We start from the raw sequence: 20384 nt of genomic DNA on the forward strand, positions 1-20384 counted from the left end.
AAGTCTGACCATTTTTCTAGTTTACCTAAATCATTTGCCATTTGGCTTATCCCTCCTGGAACATCAACCCTGTTACATATCTTAGTATCATCTGCAAAAAGACACACCTTACCATCAAGACCTTCTGCAATATCACTAATAAAAACATTAAAGAGAATGGGTCCAAGTACAGATCCCTGAGGTACCCCACTGGTGACAAGCCCAAGCTTCGAATATACTCCATTGACTACAACCCTCTGTTGCCTGTCACTCAGCCACTGCCTTACCCATTCAACAATATTGGAATCCAAACTCAAAGATTGCAGTTTATTGATAAGCCTTCTATGTGCAACAGTGTCAAAAGCCTTACTGAAATCTAGGTAAGCAATGTCTACTGCACCACCCTTATCTATAATTTTAGTTACCCAATCAAAAAAATCAATAAGATTAGTTTGGCATGATCTCCCTGAAGTAAACCCATGTTGTCTCTGATCTTGAAATCCATGTGTTTTTAGATGTTCAACAATCCTATCCTTTAACATGGTTTCCATCACTTTCCCCACTACTGAAGTAAGGCTTACTGGCCTATAGTTGCCCGACTCCTCCCTATTACCTTTCTTGTGAATGGGCACAACATTCGCTAACTTCCAATCTTCTGGGACTACTCCTGTTAACAATGATTGGTTAAATAAATCTGTTAATGGTTTTGCTAGTACACCACTAAGCTCTTTTAATAGCTTTGGGTGTATTCCATCAGGTCCCATTGACTTATTTGTCTTTACTTTTGACAGTTGAAATAGAACCTCTTCCTCTGTAAACTCACGTGTAATAAATGACTCATTTATCCTTTTTTTTTAACAGAGGTCCCTTTCCTTCATTTTCAGCTGTAAATACCGAACAAAAATATTCATTGAGGCAGTCAGCTAGATCTTTATCCTCATCTACATACCTTCCTTCTTTTGTTTTTAATCTAACTAATCCTTGTTTTACTTTTCTTTTCTCATTTATGTATCTAAAAAAAGTTTTGTCCCCCTTTTTTACTGACTGTGCTATTTTCTCTTCTGTGTGTGATTTGGAAGCTCTTATATGTATTACATAAATCTTTATCTCCACCAGTATTTACAGCATTGTATTACATATGATACAGCACATCATGTAAATGGATATCCCATTGTAGGGCTGTTAATAATCAGCTTGCACATTGAATGCTGAGATCAGATGTTTTATCTATAGCAAATATTGACTTGCTGCTGAACAGTGTTTTGATAAAGAGTACCTTTAAAGCTGTTACTCTTCCTTCGCCTTTGTCAATTTACAGGGGGGGGGGGGGGGGGGGGGGTAGAGAGAGACAACCCAGGAATTCAAAGTTAAAAAAGTGGAATATTCTGCAATGGCCGAGTCAATCACATGATTTCAACCCGATCGAGCATTCTTTTCACTACCTGAAGACAACACATAATACAGAAAGACCCACAAATAATTACAACTGAAGACAGCTGCTGTAAAGGCTTGGCAAAGCTTTACAAAGGAGGAAACCCAGTGTTTGCTGATGTCCAATACTTCCAGTATTAAATATTTACATTTTATTTATGATTGTGTTAATTTGTCCAATTACATTTGAGCTCCTGCAATAAGGGGATTGTGTATGAAAATGGTTGAAATTTCTAAACATTGCATACAATATTTTTGTTCAACCCCTTGAATTAAATCTGAAAGTCTGCACTTCAATTGGAAAATCATAAATTGTGTCAGCATCCAACTATTTCCTGACTTAACTATATCCTATACAATTCTGCTTATCTTATCTCTACGTTGTTACCAGTTTGGGCTGAGCTTTCATTGCATAAGCTGTTCTTGTGGATTTTAAGCAAAAACAAAAAAAAACAAAAAAAAAAACAACTATAAATGGGTAGGTTATTTTAGATTTTTATTTTTATGGTGCATTGAAAAAAAGTCTGGATCTGCACAGTTCTGATGATCTTGCTGGTCTGCATAGAGCATATTCACAGAGTACTACAGAAATAGCCACTTTTAGCATGAGCATGTTCAATGTAATTTTTTCCCTTTGTTTTGTGAAGACTATTCTTTGGTGCCACTAGAGATCGGACACCAGAGAAAAACACATGACCTCATTCAAGGATACCATGTCACAACTTTGGGGAGGTATCAAAATGGCTCAATTTTCATTCGCCTTTGGTGAGTGAAAATTTTGCCTGGATGAGTATGCCATGGATTTGAAATTGTAAGCCATGGCGCCATTAATGTTACTTCTTTTTTTCTTTCCTTTTTTTTCTTTTCTTTTCTTCAAGAAAGAAGAATTTTATGTTGCTATGACCTGTGAGGGCTGTTCAAATGCTGTAACACGTGTCCTCTCCAAGCTTGGTGGTATGTATTTATTGGTCTGTAGAGACTGTACTATTTATCTAACTTTTTAATATGTGAAACAAATGTCTTGAAGGGGAACTGTCATGTATGGATTCTGAACCATGTTTGTTGACACAGTTTCATTGTACCAGAGTTTAATTTTATTAACTTAAAAAGCCAGATATATATAAAATATGTGTGCATGTATCTATATAATATCATATGTGACATTTCATCTTTTAGTAAGATTTACCATGATGCTGTGATGACAGAGCAAATGCAAATATTGGATAATCTCTAGTATGTGGGGAACTATCAGGTGTCAAATTACCGTATATACTCGAGTATAAGCCGACCCGAATATAAGCCGAGGCCCCTAATTTTACCCCAAAAAACTGGGAAAACGTATTGACTCGAGTATAAGACTAGGGTGGGAAATGCAGCAGCTACTGGTAAATTTCTAAATAAAATACGATCCTAAAAAAATTTATATTAATTGAATATTTATTTACAGTGTGTGTATATAATGAGTGCAGTGTGAGTGTGTGTATGTGTTGCAGAGCCTTGGTGGGGGGTGGGCATTTTTATTATTATGTTTTTTAATTATTATTTTAATTTTTTCTGTTATATTATTATATTTTATTTTATTATTATTGTTTTGGTTTTTTTTTTCGTCCCCCCTCCCTGCTTGATACTTGGCAGGGTGGGGGGCTCTCACTCCCTGGTGGTCCAGTGGCATTGGCAGTTCACTGGAGGGGGGCTGGCAGGAAACACTTACCTCTCCTGCAGCTCCTGTCAGCTCCCTTCTCCTCTGCGCCGGTCCGGTCAGCTCCCTCTGCATGTCCCAGTGTAAGTCTCGCAAGAGCCGCACTATGACCCCGCGGCTCTCGCAAGACTTACACTGGGAGCTGACAGGGGAGCTGACCGGACCGGCGCGGAGGAGAAGGGAGCTGACAGGAGCTGCAGGAGAGGTAAGTCAATGCTCTCTGCCAGCCCCCCTCCTACACAGCCCCCAGTCTGTATTATGGCAATGTAAATTGCCATAATACAGACATTGACTCGAGTATAAGTCGAGTTGGGTTTTTTCAGCACAAAAAATGTGCTGAAAAACTCGACTTATACTCGAGTATATACGGTATGTGTAAATGGAATAATATGTATGTATGTGTGTGTGTATATATATATATATGTGTATATGTGTGTGAGAGAGAGAGAGGGAGGGGGTTTGGTGGTTTTTTAGATCATGGTAAACCAGCTGTCTGTCATAATTGTTCTTACTTGCTTTAAATATCAAAATTTCAGATTTTCAAGTGGATTATGTAAAGAAAGCAATAAATTGGACGTGAGAAAATATATTTAGGAAAGTTAAAGAAATACTGTAGATGTAATAACACTATTTAGGTCTCCTGCCCCCTTGCCTTTAAAAGGTGAGTTAACTTAGATTTAATCCCGCACCACTCCACCTCCTTAATGGGTCCAAATGCACATATTCGCATTTGGGAACCTAACAGGTATAAAAATTGCTCTATGGATCAAACCAAAAAGAGGAAACGTACTCATAGACTGGTGCATCCACTGGTAAAACAAAAGTATGGTCCGCGCACTCAAGAATCCCTTGTGCAGCAGAATTATTGGAAAACAGAACAAAAGGGTAGATTTTTGATCTCCATAGATATCATTTTCAAGCTACATATGTTTGTACTTTACTGAAAGTTGCTCTTTTATTCTTTTTATTCCAATAAATATGCTGCACAAGTGATACTTGAATGCCTGGCCCATACTTTAGTTTTACCAGTGGATGCACCAGGACCAGTCTTTGAGGGCGGTTTCCTATTTTTGGTTTGATCCATAGAGCAATTTTTAGACCTTTTTAGGTTCCCAAATGCGAAAATGTGCATTTGGACCCATTATATTGATATGGTATATTTCCCTTAAGGCTGAGTCAGCACAATATGATCACCATTGGACATGTGATGGCCAACAAAGGAGACCCAAACTATTTTGTGAGTCTGAATACATGGTTGGCATCGGCCATTTTGTATTGCTACATGATAACATCCACTAAAAATACTAAACTACTTGGTAACTGTTCATTTAAAAGCATTGCAAACTATTCAGATTTTTATATCCATCTCAGTTGTCATCAGGTCAAGCAGTATAGGGAATGAGTCTCTGACTTGAATTTCAACATAGTTTGTCTTTAATGTAAAACGCCCATTGCTTAATTCTCTTCAAACATTGATAGGGGAATGCAAAGTTATAAAACACTTTTCCCTGTGGAATCATAAAAATAGGTTTATCACCATAGGAACATTAAAGGGACACTATAGTCACCTGAACAACTTTAGCTTAATGAAGCAGTTTTGGTGTATAGAACATGCCCCTGCAGCCTCACTGCTCAATCCTCTGCCATTGAGGAGTTAAATCCCTTTGTTTATAAAGCCTAGTCACACCTCCCTGCATGTGACTTGCACAGCCTTCCATAAACACTTGCTGTAAAAAGAGTCCTATTTAGGCTTTCTTTATTGCAAGTTCTGTTTAATTAAGATTTTCTTATCCACTGCTATGTTAATAGCTTGCTTGACCCTGCAAGAGCCTCCTGTATGTGATTAAAGTTCAATTTAGAGATTGAGATACAATTATTTAAGGTAAATTACATCTGTTTGAAAGTGAAACCAGTTGTTTTTTCATGCAGGCTGTGTCAATCATAGCCAGGGAGGTGTGGCTAGGGCTGCATAAACAGAAACAAAGTGATTTAACTCCTAAATGACAGTGAATTGAGCAGTGAAATTGCAGGGGAATGATCTATACACTAAAACTGCTTTATTTAGCTAAAGTGATTTAGGTGACTATAGTGTTCCTTTAATTCCGTAACAATTGACAATAGATCATAACATGGGATTTTGTAGAGTGTTGGTAACCAGATACATCTCATTGCCTTACAATGTTTTACTTTACAAAAAAACAAACAAAAGCTATCATCATTAATAATTAATTAAACTTTAATTCACAAATGGGCATAGTCACAGGTTTTAATAGTAAGTCCCTCAACCCCAACCCTAGTTATATTTACAGACTTGTCAAAATGAGCCCCACAGTAACTGGGTATGCCAACAAATAAGCAGGTGTGGAATTTGGAACAGGAACCCGGTAGGATTCTTCTAGCCTAGGCAGCAATTCTTTTCATCCTGTTTGAAACGGATTTCCTGCCAAGTGCTGAACTTCATGTCGTTTTGAAATGCTTGGCTCTATTGAAAATAACTTTTCCTGTAAAAACCATATGCTATTGGTCCTCCGCTCAATCCTCAAAGCTTTCCAGAGTACATGGTCCACGCATTTCCCAGGTCTATTGCTGTGAAGATACTGACAAAACCTAGACTTTTTTGTGTGTATTTAGGACTGCGTTGGGTGCCACTGTACTAATGAAGGTACGCTAAGCTTAAAGCAGTATTAATAACTTAACACAAAGACTCTCCATAGCAAACTTGCAATATTTATTATAACATTTTTAAAATTAGTTATCTATACTAGAGCAAAATATGAACATAATCAAGGAAGTGTCACAAGTACAGCTCTCTTGAACCATGCCACTAAGCCATCCAGATTTGTATCTTTCAACCTCAGAAAATTATGCACCCAGGATCCCCATCCCCCTCTACTTCATTACGAGCCAGGATAGTTCCAACACCATACTTATGATGGTCTTTCTTGAGAAATATAAGTGAACAAACCTTAAACATTAAAGGGTTACTACATCAGTTTTTTATCTTTTGTTCCAGGCTGGCTGATGTCTCGGTGACACTGCCAGAGGTAGAGTTACACCTCCAGCAGCAGAGGGGTTAATATGAAGTGGTCATGGTGCCTGGAGTCAGCATGTGCTGCATTTTGCTATTTGACACTACAAACACTGAGCTTAACCCTCTACTGTAAGAGGTGTAACCCACCTCTGCTAGGGTCATTGTGGCACCATCAGCGTCCCAGAACAAGAGGTCAACGTGACGCGACTAATGTTAATTCTGTGCATACTGGATGTTTGATGCCAGCATGGGATGCTTGTTGACAAAAGATGTCAGATGGCGGCACAGTCCCCTCTCTATGCCGGCAATGTTTTCCCTTTAGCCCACCATCCTTAACATATTTTCCCCCTCCTGTGAGTGGAAGTGACCTCAGCAAAAGAAGATATGGCTGCAGGGAGAGGAGAAGGTGGGGGGTGTTTAATCCCCAATGACAAGCATGCTCCCCCTCAAAGTGAGCATGTTGGCTCAATGCTCTTCGAGGGAAGACCATGCATAGAGCCCTGCTGAACAGCTCTTGAATGAGAAAAAGTCTCTGTAGTCTGTGCAGCACAAGTGAATTTAATAACACACTTGCACTATGTTTTGTTGTGGCATGTCTCTTGTTTTGCATCGCACTGAAAGAGACACCAAAGTTCCAGGAAAGTTTATTGTGCATATATTTGAAGGCTGCTTGTGGCAATGGGCGTGAGTGTGACTAGGTGTTGTAGTGTGTGTGTGTGTGTGTAAATATATATATGATGTAGTGTTTGTATATGTGTGTGTGTATACTTGACGTAGTGTGTGTAGAGGCTGTAGAGAGTGTTTGTGTATGCGTACAGGAAATCAGTGTGTGTGTGTGTGTGTGTGTGTGTGTGTGTAGCGAATGTAGTATGTGTTTAGGAAGTGTAGTATGTGTGTCTACAGCAGATCTAGTGTGTAGATGTGCAACAGTCTGAACTGCCCAGCTTGCAGGAGGAGTATTTAGCCTCCTGGGTTCTCCTCTTTCCTTATTCTCCTGCAGTTAAGTGCCAGTGGGATGGTGAGGAAGATCTTTGATTACCCCACTAGCTAGTGAAGGCACACCAGTGCTGCATGGGCTGGCAGGGGAGGTCCTTTGATCTCCCCTATTGGCCTTGACTCGGGCTATCCCGGCCCACCGGGTGTTTGCCCAGTTTACCTGATAGACCAGGCATAGGCAGCCTTCGGCTTTGCCAGCATTAATGGGGGATGTAGTCCACAACATCTGGAGTGATGAAGGATGCCTACCCCTGTGATAGACAGTCCAGGCCTGGCTCCCCCATCATACTATTATTTTTATTATAATGTTTAACATTGATCAGCCACAACATTAAAACGACCTGCCTAATATCTAGCATATGGCACAACGACAATAGCAGCAGATCATTTAAAGGAACACTATAGGGTCAGAAACACAAACATATAGTACAAACTTACCTTTAGTCAGTCTGCTGCTACTGGCTCTGCCCATGATCTGCCTGCTTGGCTGACATAATCAGAAGTTATTCTCTCAGCCAATCACAATGCTTTCACATAGAAAAGCATTTGAACTGACTGAGGTGGCCAAAGAGGCATATCAGGGGCAGAGCCAGCACAAGTCAAACACAGCCCTGGCCACTCAGCATCTCCTCATAGAGATGAATTGAATCAATGTATCTCTATGAGGAAAGTTCAGTGTCTGCAGAGGGTGAAGACACTGAATGGCAGTGCCGCACAGTGTGCAGCACTGCCCTAGGAAGCACCAGGCTCTAGTGCCATGAGGAGTGGCAAGTGAAGGTGTCCCTAGGCTGTAATGTAAATACTGCATTTTCTCTGAAAACACAGTGTTAACTGCAAAAAGCCTAAAGGGAATGATTACACTCACCAGAACAAATACAATAAGCTGTAGTTGTTCTGGTGACTACAGTGTCCCTTTAAGTCCTGCAAGTTGCGAGGTGGGGCGTCCATAGATAAGATGTAGTGTTCCAAAATTTGGAAGCCAAGGCAACACCTTGAACCCTCTGTCATGTTCCTCAAAACATTCTAGAACGTTGTTTTGCAGGGTGCATTGTTCTTCTTAAATAGGCCACTGCCATCTGGTAACACCATTGCTAATGAGGGATGTACGTGGTCTGCAACAATCCGTAGGTACGTAGTATATGTTAAAGTAACATCCACATGAAAGCCAGCACCCAAGGTTTCCTTCGACAGTTAAACGATGCATGGACACCTGGCAATCTAGCTGATCTAAAAGAAAACTTGATTCAGGCCAGTTCTGATGCTCAAGTCCCCATTAAAGGCAGTGCCAACAGTGGACAGGGGTCATCATGGGCAATCTGCCCGGTGTGGCCACGCAACCCCATATGCAGCAAACTGCCATGCACTGTGTATTCTGACACCTTTCTGTCAATGCCAGTATTACAGTATTATTTTTTTTAGCAATTTAAGCTACAGTAGCTTTCCTGTGTGATCGGACGAGAAGCGCTAGCCTTCACTCCCCACGTGCATCATAATCTTGCGCGCCCATGACCCTGATGCTGCTTCACCAGTAGTCCTTCCTTGCACCACTTTAAAAGGTGCTAACCACTGCATACCGGGAACACCCCACAAGACTTGCAGTTTTGTAGATGCTTTGACCCAGTCATCTCGAAATCACTATGCCAGTTTTTCCTGCACATCTCTAACAATGAAATATTTTTAGTGTTTGCAGTATCCTCTAAAATTCCTCTTTGAAACACCATATTTTCTTTTAAACAAGACTTGTTGCTTGTTCCTTACTACTTGTTCATACAGGCCAGCTTTGTTTGGGGACCATATTAATGCTGATGTCATCAAACATTTAGAGATTAGTTAACTTTTATTACCTGTAATTGTGATGATTTAACAGAGTGCATGATTCCAGCCATCTCCCCTGCTGTTAGAAACTCCTGCCACTGAGCTAAAACTGGCTGTGCAGGGTTCCACTCGCTGACGGAGCACTTAGGTGATGCTTTCAGCCAAGGGGCACAGACAGTTTTAATTCTGTGAACCTAACTGGAAGTTTATTACAGGAGCTTCTGCAGAAGCAAGAGCCTGGGGGGGACCCAGGTAAGGTGTCCATTCAAAAAATCTATGTCTACTTTCTCTGGTAAGCAGCCAGGGCACTCCTTACACCAGAACCACTAAAACGGCTCTAGTGTTTTTGCTGATTGAAGTGTTTCTTTACGTTAACCTGGAATGAAATGCTCACTTTGAAAATGGATTGTTAAAAAGAGATTCACGAGAAACCTCAACGGTTTCAGAATGGAACCAATCTTTACTTTTGGGATTTTATGCACTGAAGACCTTTTAGTATGTGAGAACTCTGTAAGGTATCCTCTTTAATTATACATTTAAAGGAACACATTTTATAGCATTAGGTATACAAATCTGTATTACTAATGCTATAGTATTTTCCTTACTATTTAGGTATTTGGGCAGATTCACTCACTTTATATCCCACAGAACAATGGTCTCCCCACTGCAATCCTGCTTCTTCAGCTGAAATCCTCAATTTCAGGGACACATTGGGTGATTGTTGTGCATATGCAGCAAATAACGCTCTGCACCAGTCAATTGACTCTTTTATTAAGTGAAAGGACCTCTAGCGGCTGACAGGAACAATTGATATGAAGTGTTTTGGGTGACTATAGTTGTTTTTTTAAACCAAGCTGAGTTCAATACTAGATGTATTAAGATTTTCTCTTTTCACTAATGAAAACTAACCAGAAACTTGTTAACAATGCTATAATCCCGTGTTCAGGTAGTACCAATGCAAATTAGTAGCTGTAAGATGCTCTTTAAACAGCAAATTTTCTCAGCAGTCATGTGGAGGCTGTTTCCTCTTACCGGATCCCCAAACCGGATCTATGTAATTACATGTTTGCAAGGCTTTGTAAGATGAGAAATACCCCTATTCAGTCAGTAGATGGAGTCATAATATCTAATAATGAAATAGTCTAGGGATGCTCATGGGTATCCGTGATTGCTAACTTCGGTGCTGCTGATATTTGTAGACTACAATTCCCTTTATGTCCAGCTTGCTTTTATGTGTAGAGATTGCAGTAACAAAGTGGAGTTGTTATATATAATAACATAATTATGGGACAGAGTTCTAAAAGTGGATTTAAAACTATAGAAACATAGAATGTTCCTGCTGTTTTCTCCACTTTCAGAACTTTGCCCTGCATTCAGCCATTATACACTGCCTGCCCCCCCCCCCAAAAAAAAAGTCACACACTCTATTATTTTGTTGGACCGCCTTTAGCTTTGATTACACGCATTCGCTGTGGCATTGTTTCGATAAGCTTCTGCAATGTCACATGATTTTGTTTTTCCGTTTTGTGTTGCATTCATTTTTCACCAAGATCTTGCATTGATGATGGGAGACTCGGACCACTGCGCAAAGCCTTCTCCAGCACATCCCAAAGATTCTCATTGGGGTTAGGTTCTGGACTCTGTGGTGGCCAATCCATGTGTTAAAATCATGCTCCCTGAACCACTTTTTCACAATTTGAGCCCGATGAAAATATAGTTGGTTATTGCATACAAAATGCCTGAACGTTGTAATGTACATGTTTCCATCACTAGGTATACAGATTCATAGAGCTCAGGATATAAATAGTGTTCTCATCCTTGGTCCATCAAACGGGTCTAGGCAGATTACAGTAAGGAATGTGTTGGGAAAGCTAGATTCCATCCATTGACCCTTCTACCAGGTTTACATTACTCTTATTGAATATTAGGTTTATAACATTCTATATTCTCTGCTCGGTTCTACATCTGTGTGTCATTCACATAGTGATATATCCACTGTCGACATGCATCACAATCTGTCTTTATTTTACAACAGTTGAAACTTTAATTGTAAACAAAAAGCAACCCACGGCTTGGGGAAGGCACGCACTTTCCACATCTCCCATCTCAGGTCCTCACCCCAGATCTGCCTTCCACCCAGGGCCTCCGCGTCCTATAGGCCAACTAGGCGGTTGCCTAGGGCGCTGCTTAAAGGGGTGCCGGCAGGAGCTTTACTGCTCTGCTCATTTGGACGCCCATCTATAATACAAATCATGCCGCTGGCGCTAGGGAGCACTTACATGTCTGCTAACTAGCTCCCGGTGTAACACGCCACTATGTGTATTTTGTGAAGAATTTGTGTATGTCAGTCTGTATGGGTCAGTGTGTGTCTGCATGGGTCAATGTGTGTGTGTGTGTGCGTGCCAGTCTGCAGTCAGCATGGGTCAGTCTGCGTAGGTCAGTGCGTGTGAGTCAGTCTGCTTGGGTCTGCATGAGTGGGTGGAGCAAATTGGGTGGCAAAATACATTTTTATTGCCTAGGGCAGCAAAAATCATTGCACCGGCCCTACTTCCACATCTTCTATGTATTGCTCCCACAGGTCCCAAACCTTGCTAAAATTTTGTGCGGTGTTCTGTACCATGGAAGTGAGTTTATCCATAAGGCAATTATCTTTGATTTGGTAGTGACCAGTGAGATAAAGGCACCTTTGGGCATGACCATTTTTGGGGCTGCTAGGTAAATCATATTCAGTAATTTCTGTTTGGATCGTGTAAGGCCCTTTTGTTGGTCTGGAGAGGAGACAGGCCCAGAGGTCTAATTTTAGCGGTCTCTGCATTATTTTAGAGCTAAGGCATGTTATTTGGGACCAATAGGCCTGCACAGTGGGGCAGGACCACCACATATGGATATAGGTTCCTTTTTCTCCGCAAGAGTGCAAGCAGGTGTCTGTGAAGATCAGTTTCATGTGAAACTGTTTTACTGGGGTGGTATAGCTCCATAACATGGTTTTGAATTATTGTTCTTGGAGGGTTACGCAAATTGAGGACTGGGCTGCTGCCTCACATATATCCTGTCTATCCGTGCCCTCCAGTGTTTCTCCTAGAGCTGCTTCCAAAAGGTCAGTATACCGGAGTTCGCCCCACTCACCAGAGGTGAGTATACAATGAGGACATCAGCCCCTTGGGGTGCTGCTCTTGGAGGCATATAGTCTTATAGCAGGTGAGCTGGTGTGCGCCCGCCTCTTTCACTTTATTTTTGGCAGCGAAATCCCATATCTGGATATAGCAGAATAAATATTTAGTAGTAAGATGCGAGAGTTCCTTAAACCTCTCGATTGTGACTATTTGCCTGTCAACATATAAATGTAGGAATCTTTGGAGACCTGTGTGTTCAATACCTTTAAAATCTCTCACTCTTATTCCTGGTGGGAAATCCCTATTTCTGAGTACAGGTGTCACTGGAGAGGGAAGTCTGCTAAGGGAGTATTTAGTGGCTGTCAGATCACATATCCTGATTGAATTCAGTATTGTTAGGCATGTGGTTCGTGGGAATGCCCTGTAGTCCTTGGGTAGCCAAATAAAAAACTGGGGAAGGTCTTGACCCATTAGTAATGATTCGACTTCCACCCAGCAATAGGTGTCAGGCGGGTAATGCCCATACACAGTTTGTGCGATCTGTGCTTCTAGGTAGTATAGGTTAGGTAACCCCAGTCCCTCTCTGTCCTTGGGTTGGTATAGTAAGTTTCTCGCAATCCAAGGGCGTTTTACTCTGCCATATGAACATATCAATAGTTTTTTTTGAGGTTTGCTAGGTTGCCCCATTTAACTGGGGTAGGCAGTGCCTGGAACAGGAACAAAATTCTGGGGAGTATGGTCATTTTGACAGAGAGCCTAGCCAAGATATAGGTTTGTCTGTCCATCGTTCCAGGTCCCTGGTCAGTGGTGTCACTGGGCTATTTGTTGTCATGGCTTAGAAATATGTATTTTTAATTTGTCTTTAGTGTTAAAAAGTGTTTTCTCAAAGCCGTATTTGTGTGTTTGTTTGCTGTGTCCTTTTTGTGGTAACATAAACTAATATATAGAGAAGCACAATCTTAACTGTTGCCCTTGTTTTTAATCCCCTAATAATTATATCCATACATGAGCTACCAATTGTTCTGCATCGTTACCTAGTTACATAGCAGTCTAAATGTAACTACCCCATGTTATTGTTCCATATGTGGGTGCAAGCTTAGATAATGGAAGTTTAATAAATGTATGCTTACCGGTATGTATTTCTCCCAGCATCTGTTGCAATCTTGGTTTTTCACACATGGCTTCTCCATTTTGGCTTTATTTTTGTTAAAGGGAAACTTTAGTGCCAGGAAAAAAAAACTTGTTTTCCTGGCACTATAGCTTCCCCCTTTGTCAAGGCCCACCCCTGTGGTGCAGAAGGGATTAATAACCCCTGTGTCAGTTACCTGGGTCCAGCGCGGATGTCCCACTAGACCACACAGCCACTAGAGGAGGAGTTAACCCTAGCAGGTAATTATTGCAGTTTATACAGACTGCAATAATTACCACTCTAGGGTTAAGGGTAATGGGATGGTCTGAGTGCCTACAGTGTCCTTTAAATAAATCATGACACCGTATATGTCATGTGTTGTTCACCCGAGGTTGTATTTACCTATTTTTAAGACCTGCTAAGGAACAGGTGATTATGTCCTGATTTGTAAAACCATAGAATTCAAAGAGGGCATACTTTTTCTTATGACTAAATTATTAATTATATATAAATATATATTGTGTGTGTATATGTAATATTGATATTTTTTTCATTTTTTTTTTTTTTACTAAAAAAAATTGGTCCTTTTCAGGAAAAAGAAACTACACTACAGACCAGCTCCCTGACACACACACACACACACACACACACACACACACACATACATACATACATACATACATACATACATACATACATACATACATACATACATACATACATACATACATACATAAGCCACTACAGACCAGCTCCATGACACACACATGCTCACTAAATACAAGCTCACTGCCACACACACAAGCTTTCGCACTAGCAGGCACATACACACACAAGATGGGCTGTTCGGTATTTCAAGCTTACCTGGCACTGGAGGTTGTTGCTGTGAGAGAGCTTGGAGGTCTAGTAGTCATTTTCTGCCCTCTTCCTCCTGCAGCAAGGTCTGCTGCTTAACTGTGGGAGGCGGAGCTTGCAGGCATGGGGTGGAGCTTGTGATCATGGGGCGGGGCTTGTGTGAGCGAGGCAGCGCTTGTGTGCGGGGGAAGCTTCTGGGAAACCGGAAGAGAGACTCAGATTCCCGCTATCCTGGTGGGCCAGCCAGGCCCTGTGCAGAGACGTAGAATATGCAAGTATGAAAGCTATACTATCAAGTTTTTTGGGTTTTTTTGCCTAGCCCATGTCAGGATACTGCAATGATGGATAAGTGGTCTTTAATCTGTTTATGTGCGTAGTGTACAAGTTAGCAGGCAGTAATAGTTGAATATGTGACACGGAGAGGGATTTGGGGTGGAAAGAGATGAATGACACAACCATTACGTGAAGAATAAGGTACCAACTTGAGGTGTCCAATGACTGCTTTTACATCCAGAGAGTGCTAAAATATTTATAGTAGTCTTATCCTTTATTCTATTACTTAATTGTAATGTGCTACAGACTATGAAAGTGCTATATATATGCTAAAAAAATTGTGTGCGGTATTCCTATCAAAGTTTTGCACTTTAAAGTCTAATTCTTCTTGATGTTGAAAAATAAATAAATATACATTTCACTTATCGATCTGTTCTATGTCTGTCTTCTTCCAGCAGTTCAGTTTGATATTGATTTACCCAACAAGAAAGTTCTGATTGATTCTGAACATTCTGTGGATCTGTTGTTAGAAACCCTGAAGAAGACCGGGAAGGAAGCAAAATACCTGGGGGCCAAATAACTTGATGGACACCTCCAAAGGTAAATAAATAGTAGATTGTACAAGAACTTCAATGGAATCAAATTTAGCTGCAAGTCTCATAGTTTATAGAAGAGACTGCAAATCAGTAGCTGACTCATTCTTTTATAGAGGTTATTCTATATAAACTGTTAAGCACCTAAAAACTCCAACTGGTAAATAAAAATCTTTGTCCTAGAGTTATGATTAGATTAAGAGTCTGGTTAGTTTTAAAGGTTCAAAGGGACCCTATCAGGGCCGGACTGGGACAAAAATCCAGGCCAGGCATTTAAAGGCAGTGCAGCCCTAGTAGGGGCGCAACCCGCAAGGTTGCATGTTGAGCCATCATCAATGACATGCATGCTTCTCCAAAGTGGGCATATATCTTTAATGCCCCTCAGGGCAGCCCATGTGTAGTGTTGGGGGGATAAGGGATATTTGTGTGTGGAGGGGGAGGGGTGGAGGGAGGGAGGTAGGAGATATCAGTGTGATATAGGGACAAGGGGACAGAGGCTGTAGGATTTAAGAGGGGTCATGTGGCTGCAGGGTGTGTGTCACGATACCTTACCTGTCATCCTCGGACCCACGCAGTACAGCATCCTCCTTCACTGAGCGGCACGGCACCTCTGACGCCGGCCGCTCACTCAGAGCGGAATTTCTAACTTCGGCGCATGCGCGCCACTGCCGTCGGCTGGAAGCCGACAGAATCATGACGCAACCACGCACCCGGACCTTTTGGGGGCGTGGTTTTAAAGCAAAACACACCACACTATAAAAGGGCTGTCTTGACAGCAGTAAGACGCCCTAGTGTGGTTCTTGCTAGTTCCCATAGTGCTCTTTATGTTTATTGGTATTCTCTCCTGGTATTTGACTTCTGGCTACTCTATTTGACTATTCTACTCTCTGGTTCCCTGTACTTTGGCTTGTTAATCGTTATTCCGTCTTCTGTTATCCCTTGACCTCTGGCTATCCCATTTGACTACTCTAACGTGAGCCCGGCCATTCTAAGGTCCGGTATACGTTCTATAGTTAGGTTGCACTCTGCGTGAAGGGGTCACTGTCGTGACATTACACTAGGGCCATGGACCCTGCAGGTGTTAACCCTCTTGGGCTTGGTGCGGACAATAGGTTTGCGGAGCTGGACCATCGTATGGACCAGATCGCCCTCGCCGTACAGACCTTAATTAACCGCACTGCTTATCTCCAGCCGGAGGAGCAGACTCCTAGTCTGAGACCCCAAGAACATCCCATGGAAGTACTACCTACAGGTACTTCCAATCAGGCTACAGCACCTCTCAGGTATGGGGGTGATCCTAACGGATGCAGGGGGTTCCTAAATCAGATAAGCATATATTTTGAACTCCATCCTAGAGCTTACCCTACCGATAGAGCTAAGATTGGGTATATTATAACCCTGTTAGTAGATAAGGCTTTAACCTGGGCTAATCCCTTGTGGGAGAATGACAACCCCATAGTCTTTAATTACACTAACTTTGTTGCAGCTTTCAGGAGAACTTTTGATACCCCAGGCAGAAAGACTAACGCTGCCAAATCCTTATTGCGTTTAAGACAAAATGCCCGTTCTCTAGTAGATTATGCCTTGGAATTCCGTACTTTAGCTGCAGAAGTCAGATGGAACGAACAAGCATTCGTAGATGTGTTCCTGAATGGAGTATCTGATAGAATCCTAGATGAAGTGGCCACAAGAGATTTACCAGATACTCTAGAGGAGCTAATAACATATTTAGCTCATATTGATGAACGTCTTAGGTACAGGCAGAACACCAGAGAGAGACCTAGGAGAGTACCGGAACGGCTTGCTCTAACCTATCCCTCGTCCGAAACCCCTCCAGAACCCATGCAATTAGGGGCTACAAGATTGTCTGAGACAGAGAGACAATACCGTAGGAGGGAAGGTTTATGTTTGTATTGTGGCAGGAAGGGACATACACGAGTGAATTGTCCTAACCGGCCGGAAAACTCCCGCACCTAAGTTCACAAGGGGGACAGGCCTTGGGTGTTATGTGTATGTCCTCCTTCAATGATAAAAAAGATCTCCGGCTTCTTCTACCTATTACTTTAGAATGGGAGGGAAAGAAAATATCCACCCTTGCTTTAATTGATTCTGGGGCTGCTGAGAATTTTGTAGATCTCTCATTCGGGCAGAAAAATACCCTTCCATTCCAAAAAAGATCGGCACCCTTGGCCGTTGAGGCCATAGATGGTAGACCATTATCGATACCTCTTATTACCCAGGAGACCATTCCTCTAGTATTATCTACAGGTCTTCTTCATAGGGAGGTTATCATTCTGCAACAGATAACATCTCCTATTTTTCCTGTAATACTTGGGTTTCCTTGGTTAGTCCAGCATAATCCGTCGATTGACTGGGAAAAGAAGGAGATCATTAAGTGGGGAGATTCTTGTCACAGTAAATGCATTACTCCGATTAAACCAGTAGGCTTAATCAATATACCTACTATGGAACCATTGACTACCCAAATACCCAACCAATATATTGACCTTAAAGATGTCTTTGAACCTAAAGAGGCAGAAAAGTTACCTCCCCATCGTCCCTATGATTGTCCTATTGAATTGTTGCCTGGTACTATGCCTCCAAGAGGCACGGTTTATCCCCTGTCGATAGCCGAGAATAAAGTATTAGAGGAGTACATTGCCGAGAATTTAAAGAAAGGGTTTATCACTAAATCCTCATCGCCCGCGGGTGCGGGGTTTTTCTTTGTATCTAAGAAAGAAGGGGATTTAAGACCCTGTATTGATTACAGAGGGTTGAATAAGATTACTATCCGTAATGCTTATCCTATTCCCTTAGTGACTGAACTATTTGACAGGTTAAAAGGAGCTACTGTCTTTTCTAAACTAGATTTGCGGGGAGCATATAATTTAATCAGAATAAAAGAAGGGCATGAATGGAAGACTGCTTTTAATACTCGTTATGGTCATTATGAGTATCGAGTTATGCCCTTCGGCTTATGCAACGCTCCAGCAGTCTTTCAGGACTTCATCAATGATGTGTTGCGAGACTTTTTACAAATGTTTGTGATCGTATATTTGGATGATATCCTGATTTATTCTAAAAACATAAACGAACACTATGAACATGTCAGATTGGTTCTTTCAAGGTTATTAGAGAATGGTCTCTATTGTAAATTGGAGAAATGTTTGTTCCACAAGGAAGAAGTGCATTTCCTGGGATATATCATTTCTAGTACGGGTTTCCAAATGGAGCCGAAAAAGTTAGAAGCCATTCAGCAATGGCCCTTACCAGTTGGACTCAAAGCAATCCAACGCTTCCTGGGGTTTGCCAATTACTATAGAAAATTCATAAAAGGATTCTCTTCAATAACAGCCCCTATTACTGCTATGACTAAGAAGGGAAGAAATCACAGGGAATGGTGTACTGAAGCTAAAAGAGCTTTTGATTTATTGAAAGAAGCCTTTTCCTCAGCACCAGTATTAAGACACCCTGATCCTTCTCGTCCTTTCATACTGGAAGTAGATGCATCCGAGTCAGGGATAGGAGCAATACTATCTCAAAGACCTTCGGATGATCAACCATTGCATCCTTGTGGGTTTTTTTCAAAAAAATTAACGGAAACTGAGAAGAGATACGATATAGGGGAGAGAGAGTTGTTGGCAATTATTTCTGCCCTTAAAGAATGGCGATACTTGCTTGAAGGGTCACCCATCCCTGTTACCATTTTTACAGATCATAAAAACCTCTCTTACTTCAGTGAAGCCAAGAAAATGTCTGACAGACAAGTACGTTGGTCTTTATACCTCAATCGTTTCAATTATGTTGTTACATACAGGCCAGGGTCAAAAAATACTAAGGCGGATGCTCTATCCCGCCAATATGAACCTGTTACTTCCTCCAATGAAGTTATGTCCTCTTTAATCCCTCATAATCGTATTGTAGCAACTGTCTTTGCTAAAGTCTCATCGGGATTAATAGAGGAGATCTCTACATTCCAAGATCGTACTACCTTGACTGTTCCTCAAGGAAAACTATATGTGCCATTAACCTATCGGAATAAAGTATTATCCCTCATGCATGACTCCAAAATGGCAGGGCATCAAGGGATACATAAAACCACATCATTGCTGGCAGAACGATTCTGGTGGCCTTCCTACAAAAAGGATGTGCGTGAGTTTGTCCTTGCTTGTAATATTTGTTCCACTACAAAATCACCTAAGGGTCGTCCTATAGGACTCCTTATGCCCTTACCTGTTCCAGAGACTCCATGGTCAAGTATTGCTATGGATTTCGTAGTAGACCTACCCCCTTCTAAGAACTACACTGTCGTATTAACGATAATTGACAGATTCTCCAAGATGTCTCATTTGGTTCCTCTTTATAAATTACCTACATCATCTGAACTGGCGTATATATTTATAAAAGAAGTGGTCCGTTTACATGGGGTACCCCAAGATATTGTCTCTGATAGAGGGCCTCAATTTATTTCTCGTTTCTGGAAATCATTTTGTGGACAGTTAGGTATCAACCTTAACCTTTCCTCTTCTTATCATCCCCAATCTAATGGGGTTACAGAAAGGATGAACCAATGCCTGGAACAATACATCCGTTGTTTCACTTCGGTTCATCAAGATGACTGGGCGGACCTGTTACCATGGGCAGAATTTGCTCACAATCATCATATCCATGAATCCACTTTACACAGCCCGTTTTTTATTAATTATGGGTTTAATCCTACAACTTTACCGAGTTCCATTCATTCTACCGGAGTGCCAAGTGTAGATGACACCGTTAGGAACATGAGGGAGACTTGGTTAGGGGTTAAACAAATATTGACTCAAAGGGCTAGTGTGTACAAAGCCAATGCGGATAGGCATCGGAAACCTGCTCCCACGTTCATGATCGGGGATAAAGTGTGGTTAAGTACCCGTAACATTAGACTTAAGGTCCCATCTATGAAATTCGCTCCCAGATTCATTGGTCCATTTCAGGTTCTCAAGCGTATCAACCCTGTTTGTTACAGTCTTCGTTTGCCCTCTAATATGAAAATACCGAATTCGTTCCATGTCTCACTTCTCAAACCATTAATTTGTAATCGGTTTACTCGTAATACCCCTCCTCCTCTTCCTGAAGTTGTGGAGGGACAAAACGAATATGAGGTGAGGTCTATTTTGGATTCTCGTTTTTCTAGGGGTAAACTTCAATACCTTTTAGACTGGAAGGGTTATGGACCTGAGGATCGTTCGTGGGTGGACGCTTCTGATGTGCACGCCCCCCGCCTGATTCGTTTATTTGAAAGGAGGCGTTCTAACCGCCCTGGGGGCGGTCCTTGTGGGGGGGGTACTGTCACGATACCTTACCTGTCATCCTCGGACCCACGCAGTACAGCATCCTCCTTCACTGAGCGGCACGGCACCTCTGACGCCGGCCGCTCACTCAGAGCGGAATTTCTAACTTCGGCGCATGCGCGCCACTGCCGTCGGCTGGA

The 20384-nt window shown here is 41.7% G+C and overlaps 1 protein-coding gene across 1 annotated transcript in view; it reads left to right on the forward strand.

Moving 5' to 3' along the window:
- ATOX1 (antioxidant 1 copper chaperone) overlaps nt 1-20384 on the forward strand; it is a 44291-nt gene that overhangs the window by 3108 nt on the left and 20799 nt on the right. Inside the window, exons 2-3 of the mRNA XM_063447862.1 lie at nt 2289-2364; nt 14777-14921. Coding sequence (XP_063303932.1) covers nt 2289-2364; nt 14777-14901 — 201 coding nt within the window. The 3' untranslated portion in view covers nt 14902-14921. The remainder of the gene's footprint in view (nt 1-2288; nt 2365-14776; nt 14922-20384) is intronic.

The sequence above is a fragment of the Pelobates fuscus genome, chromosome 3 (genome assembly GCF_036172605.1).
Source record: "Pelobates fuscus isolate aPelFus1 chromosome 3, aPelFus1.pri, whole genome shotgun sequence".
Classification (NCBI taxonomy): domain Eukaryota; kingdom Metazoa; phylum Chordata; class Amphibia; order Anura; family Pelobatidae; genus Pelobates; species Pelobates fuscus.